This window comes from Sinocyclocheilus anshuiensis, unplaced genomic scaffold, assembly GCF_001515605.1.
Source record: "Sinocyclocheilus anshuiensis isolate Anshui unplaced genomic scaffold, SAMN03320099.WGS_v1.1 scaffold222, whole genome shotgun sequence".
In the NCBI taxonomy this organism is placed as follows: domain Eukaryota; kingdom Metazoa; phylum Chordata; class Actinopteri; order Cypriniformes; family Cyprinidae; genus Sinocyclocheilus; species Sinocyclocheilus anshuiensis.
The window spans coordinates 376258-383031 of NW_015542408.1; the positions used below are offsets into that span (position 1 = coordinate 376258).

General features: G+C 36.2%; 1 protein-coding gene across 5 annotated transcripts in view; it reads right to left on the minus strand.

The window, feature by feature from the left end:
* LOC107693111 (kinesin-like protein KIF13B) overlaps window positions 1–5806 on the minus strand; it is a 54463-nt gene extending 48657 nt beyond the window's left edge. For 4 of the 5 annotated variants that reach the window (XM_016492369.1, XM_016492368.1, XM_016492370.1 and 1 more), the window contains exons 1-2: window positions 4582–4687; window positions 1185–1269 (exon numbers count right to left, since the gene is read on the minus strand). In XM_016492369.1, the coding sequence (XP_016347855.1) occupies window positions 1185–1269; window positions 4582–4651 (155 nt within the window). In that variant the 5' untranslated portion in view covers window positions 4652–4687. The other variant, XM_016492367.1, reaches the window with a different exon arrangement.
* Window positions 5807–6774: the final 968 nt, after the last annotated feature.

Sequence of the window (6774 nt, forward strand, 5' to 3'; positions counted from 1 at the left end):
AATAAATAATATTGATTATCATATTATAATGCTTGACTGACTGATGTTAAGAGTGTACTTTCAGATATTTGAAAAACTGTGCCATTTTACAAACATATATATATATAATGTAGGTTTGCCGCGATAGACGGTGCTGACGGTGATACTATTGTTAAGCCGCAACACCGGTTACGTCACTTGCCCACCGCGGCACCGACCCCCACCGTTGTTTTGATTTTTTTATAGTAATAAAAATCATTTAGTTCAGTAAAAGAACAGACACTACAATTAAAAACTGAACGCGGCTGCTCAATGCAGCGTGCCGAACGACAGTCGCATCACAGATCAGATTTCATTTCTCCAGTGAGGAGAGTGAGTCGAGCTGACTGACAAGAAGAGTGGGGTGAGACAGACAAGACGATCGCGAATTATTTAGTTTCGAAAAGAAATGCAAAAGCACCTGCTTGGCAGTATCTTGGATTTTGAAAAGCCTGTTGACTTTTGCCATTTATCTAAGGTGATTTTGGAAGTTTTTTTAAACATTCGTTTCTTATTTATTTGGTTATATATTATACATGTTTAATTATTTCCATTTGTATAGGCTACCTATTTAAACTTTATGTAAGTTATTTGTTATTTTATATTAGGCATAGCCTGCTCTATAGCATGGTGTATTTTTATTTGTTTTGTTAATGTTCTATGTTTTATATATAGGCAAAAGTGAGTTTGACGTTGTATTTAGTTGTTGCATTCAATCAATTGACGCCGAATTGACGCTAATTCGAAAGTAAGTGAAAGTGAAAGTAAATGCTTTTAAGCTATTTAAAAGCGAAGGAAAGCAAGGAAAAGAGGGAAAATTCAAACCAATTAAAAACTAACAATTGCTTTACGCCGAATTGCCGCTATTCGAAAGTGAAAGTAAAATGTTCGAGTAAACAAAAAAATGTAATAGCCAATGGCGATTATATTGCCAAGGTGTGCGTAGAGGGTTGCAGACCGAAGAGCTTTGTAAAAATCGACGCGTTTCAGAAAGGCGGGGCATAGAGGAGAAACAATAATGTACAGTATGTGGAAAATAATGTGTTTTTTTAACCTTAAACCGCATAAACACATTTCATTACACCAAATACACCAAATAATTTTATTTTTAGCAACATCATATGACCCCTTTAATATAGTATGTCAGATTTTCCAATTTAACTTACCTGGAATCTTTTCCTAGGTTTGCCGGGTACAGATATGTTTGATTCCCCTCCATTTCCACAACACATTTTGTGTTCAGGTCCTTTTCTGTAGGGAAAAAAAACACATTGAGGCAATTTAAGAATCAAAGAATATACATTTTCAATGTATTTTGTGCTGCATCACCTCAAAAAGAATTAAGCTGTTGGAATATTAAAAAAAAATGATAAAATGCCACTAAACTGATCAGATGAAGCATATATTCTATGGAACTGATGCTCTAAATATGTTTGTCCCCATATTGAGTTCCCAGTTATCCTGATTACACAGAACAAAGGGCTAAAATCAATAGCAGGGGTTTATTTCACAGCAGGAGATGCTGATCGAGGACTGAAACCAAACCAGCATTCTGACAGAGAGAGTGTTCCTGAAATCACCCACCATTATTCTCACAGATATGGAAAGAGTTCAGAGCAAAACCAGTTTTACAGACTCACGTCCTCAGATGGGATATTAAAGGCCATTTCAGGACAATCAAGCTATAATCTCCCTTGACAGGTTAACTACATTAGCAAATAAATCTGTGAAACTAAAGCAATGATTCTACACATGCTAGATGCCATATGGCAATCTTATTAATACCCCTTTTAATCAATAATTTAGCTAACCAACTATTTCCAAATCCTTATTTTCCCAAAATTGAATTAAATGATTTCAGTGTGAAAGTGCAATAAACTCATCAGCAGGTCATGAGATGCCACAGTTCTGTGAAAATAATTTAAAGCAAAAATCAATATTTCATGTCCAATTATGTATTAATTTGGAATGTCTCATGTAATAATTAAGCATAGTGAATGATCGGTCTCGGATTATTTTGCAAAATTGACCAGATGATGATAAAATGTGCATACCGTCAGTGGATTTGGTTTTGTGTTTGCATTGCATTATTCAATTAAACACAATGGAATCATTTGATTGAATTTATGAAAGAAATTGGACCAAACTGAATAGCTGGCAAACACAATTATTTAAATAAACATATAAACAATATTTATGTGCACAAATACATTAAAATAATAATTAGAAATAATAAATAAAAATTAAAATAATGTACACATAAAATTATTATAGATATTGGAGATGGGAAGTAAATTAAGCAATTAAACATTAAAGCCTTAAAAACCATAAAAGTCCTTTTTTAACTCACAGAAAATGTTTAGTTTAGGCTGCAAGACATAAAAACACAGAAACATGGTCAATTAACAAGATCCAGTGACAACACAGCACTCGCTATATAGTTCAAGTGACACTTCCATGAACTGGCACGAAACTCTCTCACACTGGCCACATGCCATCGGGCCATCCTTAATGTTGAACCCTGGGATTGGCTCGGGTCTCAGCTTGGCCAGAGCCTTCACTCTGACAGCAACAGCGGGAAGAACCTGCAACAGCATTCCTTCAAACACTATGTCAGCAGCAAGCCTGCTGCTAAAGCAGCTTCCGGTCTAATAAATGGATCCCAAATAAAGTTTTGCAGTTCGGTCAGCTGAAAATGTATGATGCACTGCTGACTGCTGACAAACAAAGGGAACGGCCTAATACTAACACACCCAATCCAACAGCAGGCCAAAGCATGTTTGAAACCAACAAACTCTCCTACTGACAACAACAGGGAAGTGGAAAGCATCTGCAGCTGACTCAGAAATCCTTGGAAAGGATGCAATCCGAAGACACACTAGCTGTAACAACTTCCTGTTAAAGCAGGAAACAACTGGTTTCCTCCCAGCATTGGTGGCCAAGGTCCAATAAGGAGACCCATCTGGATTTACCACAGCTAGCCAGTCAAAAAATCTGAATTTCTGGCATTAAGTCACTCAGGAGAGAGCGATAAGCACATGTAATCTTGGCAACAGTGACGAAGTGGAAAGATTGACAGAATCCTGAACACAATAACACAAAGACCAAGCGACTATTTATCTACAGTGAACAAAAGGCAGTGACAATGCCCTGAAGCTAATTTCTATAATTATTTGCCTAAGTTTATGGAAGTAAAACTATTAACCAATGCGCGGTTCAGTTAGTTACATGAAACATGTAACTGCATTCTTCAGGCCATGCGAGAAGGGAATGAGGCAATTGGTGTATTCAACTAAACCGGTAAATCATTAACTATTTAAACCTCTATATCCCTTTATCCACCAAAAAGGTTTTGTGAAATTATCTTTACATAGTCTGAGGATTTAATATGAACATTTTCTTAGAGGAATCCAAACACATTTTTGGCCATGGGAACATGTTCGGTTATGCAACGTTGGCAAATAGTCCATTCAGACTCCCTTCCTGCCTTTGTCCGAAATAAAAAGAGAGAGAGACAGCGCAAGTAAAACAGAAAGTTAAGTGTCATTTAGAGACTTTCAAATTCAAGTTCTCTATGTCATATGAAGTAACGTCTGAAAAATTATTTGGAACTGGAATAATACAATAATGAATGTCAGAATTCCAGCATTACAAATGGAGACTGGGAAGTGTTTTAAAGGATATGTGACTCAGAAAGCTCACACAGGCTGTCTTGTGACCGAATGTTACGCTCCAGTCGGACACGTGACCGCGTCACTACAATGTAGCAAATATTTCACGCTTCGGTGGCTTTACCAAGACACATGTTCTTCCACGGCAAGACCTGCTTTAATGTAATGCGTTCATGTGAAAGACATGCAAGTAATCATGCAAATAATCTTGGAGAAAAAGAAAAGGTGAATAGAAAAAAGGAAATTTAATTAAACAGTATATATGACATTAATGGGGTGTCCTCTGGATGGATGGATGGATGGATGGATGGATGGATAGATAGGTAGGTAATCTTGCATGTATCATATATACAGAGTTTCTGTGGTCATAGAAAACCAGGAAACGGGTAGTTGACAACTTAAAGTTGTGTAATGTTATAATTTATCTCAACCAATCCTTTTATAGATGCTATGTGTTTGATAATGTATACATATTTTGCACTTTTAAAAATACACTTGTTGTATTGTTAATGAACTTCACCAAATATACTAAAGTTGAATTAAAAAGTTCACGTCACCTGACCCAAATATAAATAAAGTCTAAGATGGATAGATAGATAGATAGATAGATAGATAGATAGAGATAATTTTTTTCACCAAGACGAATTCCTTGTGTATGTAAACATACTTGGCAATAAAGCTTTCTCATTCTAGATAGATAGATAGATAGATAGATAGATAGAGATAGATAAAAAAGCCGTGTCATACATATAACCTAGTGTGCTGACTAACTAGACATCTTCTGAGGACCACAGGGACGATTCAAACGTCCTGGAAAGCACTACACTGGGTCTTGAAATACAGGCTGCTTGTGAACTGTGATATCAAGTGACAGAACTGAAACTCGACTCACCTCTCCGGTTCATGGGCCGGACCCGAAGCGCCACCTTCACGTTGGAGTCGTTCAAATTAGCGTCGCCCATTATGTATGTCGATATATCCACGAGAAGACGTGTTATAAAACGACCAAATTAGCGTCACCCATGATGTATATCGATATATCCACGAGAAGACGTGTTATAAAACGACCGAAATGCTTCCTGACAGCTACGAGTTCATAAAATAAAACTCATCTAGATATCCCGGATAATTTGTGATATCTGAAGCGTGTCGTGTCCAAAAATGGCCAGCATCGTCCTTACTCGGTTGTTTTTCTGCGTTTTGAACGGCACAGTAAAGACATTGTCGCTTTTAATAATGTAAAAGAAAATGTTAGCGGAATGTCTTGACAGCTGGAGATTTAGTTGGATCAAAAACAAGAGTCGAGAGCAAAGCCAACTCCCTCCTGGATTCCTGTCACACTCACACTGGGTCAAACTGCAAATGTCAAGACTTTTGTCCAGCAGGAAACCGAGTAACTAACAAGCAAGCAGGGTTTAAATAATTCATGCCTGGCTGTGACAGTCTAACCACCGCATTTTGCTTGAAGAAGGTTTTGCATTTAAAAAACAAATATATCCCTGCCGGTGTTTTAATCCAGGGAAACACTGCAGAGCTATTTCAATGGCGGTTTAATCGTATTTATCTGGGGTAAAGTGCAATGCAGGCAGATCTGTATAGTGTTTATCCAAAAATATATCAAACAAATAAGACAATGTTCGCAATGCACAGGACTACGAGATTTAGGCTATTAAATGCTGATCTGTCAAATGCAGCACTTTTACATGAACAAAATAGCAAACAACACGGTTTTAGACAGAAATATCATTAATGTAAATGTCAACGACTGAGAAAAATCCTAAACATCCTAATCTGGCAGTTATTTTCGAAATCTGATCGCGAATTGTTGAAATGGTAGGAGATCACACAGCATCTGATGCGTATTTGTTGAATTTTGTTTTGAGTCCAACTTCACGAGCTGATTAAAACAATGATGCTGCTCTACATTTCTCATTCAGCTCAGCAAATCTTCTGGGTTATTATCCAGTATAACGGAGACAAGACACGCGTCTTCTATAGAATGAGCAAATCCGGGAAAATGAAGATTGGACTGGTTTAAGCACTCCAGCGTGGATGTTACGATCGTAATAAGCAGCCGCTTTATTCCATGACTGAGCAGCGTGACGCCAGTGATGTTAACGATGCTCTATGACGCCCAGCGGAAGTTCATATTTCACAGTAAAAGTCCTTAAAATAAAAACACAAATACAATTATTAATAAAGTGATTTCATACATTCACCAATAATTATTATTAATTTTATTATTAATAATAATTAATAATCAAATCACCAGTCATATAAAAATACATGTATAATTTTCGAGTCAGAACTGAAAACCATCCATTTGTGATCGGCTGATCTCCTGGAACAGCCATTCAAAAGCTGATTGTGTTTGGAAGTTCATGCCATTGTGGTGAGGTCAGATATATTTCGGTAATTTTCCCATTTAAGTACACCTTTTTCATCGTTAACAGACATTTTAATATCCTATCCATAAAGCTGGATGTTCCGAATGCTCACACAAACTCGGTGCGATATTGGAAAGAGCGATGGTTCTTTAATATTGCTTATTTTAAGGTGGTTAAATACTGCCATCATATGATGAGTACTTTAACTGATAGCACAAATAAATGCAGCGATTTACATTCTGTACATTTTCTTGAACCCTGTTTAACGGTGTAGTTTTTATTTGTTCATGTTGTGCGACACCTGCTGGTCATATTTTGCACACTGAACCACGCGTCCCATACAAATAAAAAAAAAACGTATATGACGTTACTTTAAATGTGTGTGTGTGTGTGTGTGTGTGTGTGTGTGTATATATATATATATATATATTTACTTTATATCATTTGTATAACTCATTTTGTCAGTGTCATTATTCAGGTGTATTTTTTTCTTTTTTTATGCTTTCAGTTAAAAAAAGACTTTCAGTTAAAAGTATAAATATTAGAACAGCAATAGAAAGAATAATAGTAGTTAAAAAGAACATATATCAAAATCCATAGCTCAAAACAGAAACAGAACGGAACTGTAATTAGCCTAAAGAAATAGATTAAAAATAAATTCATAAATAATAATAAAGGGAAAGAAAGGAAGAGGACAA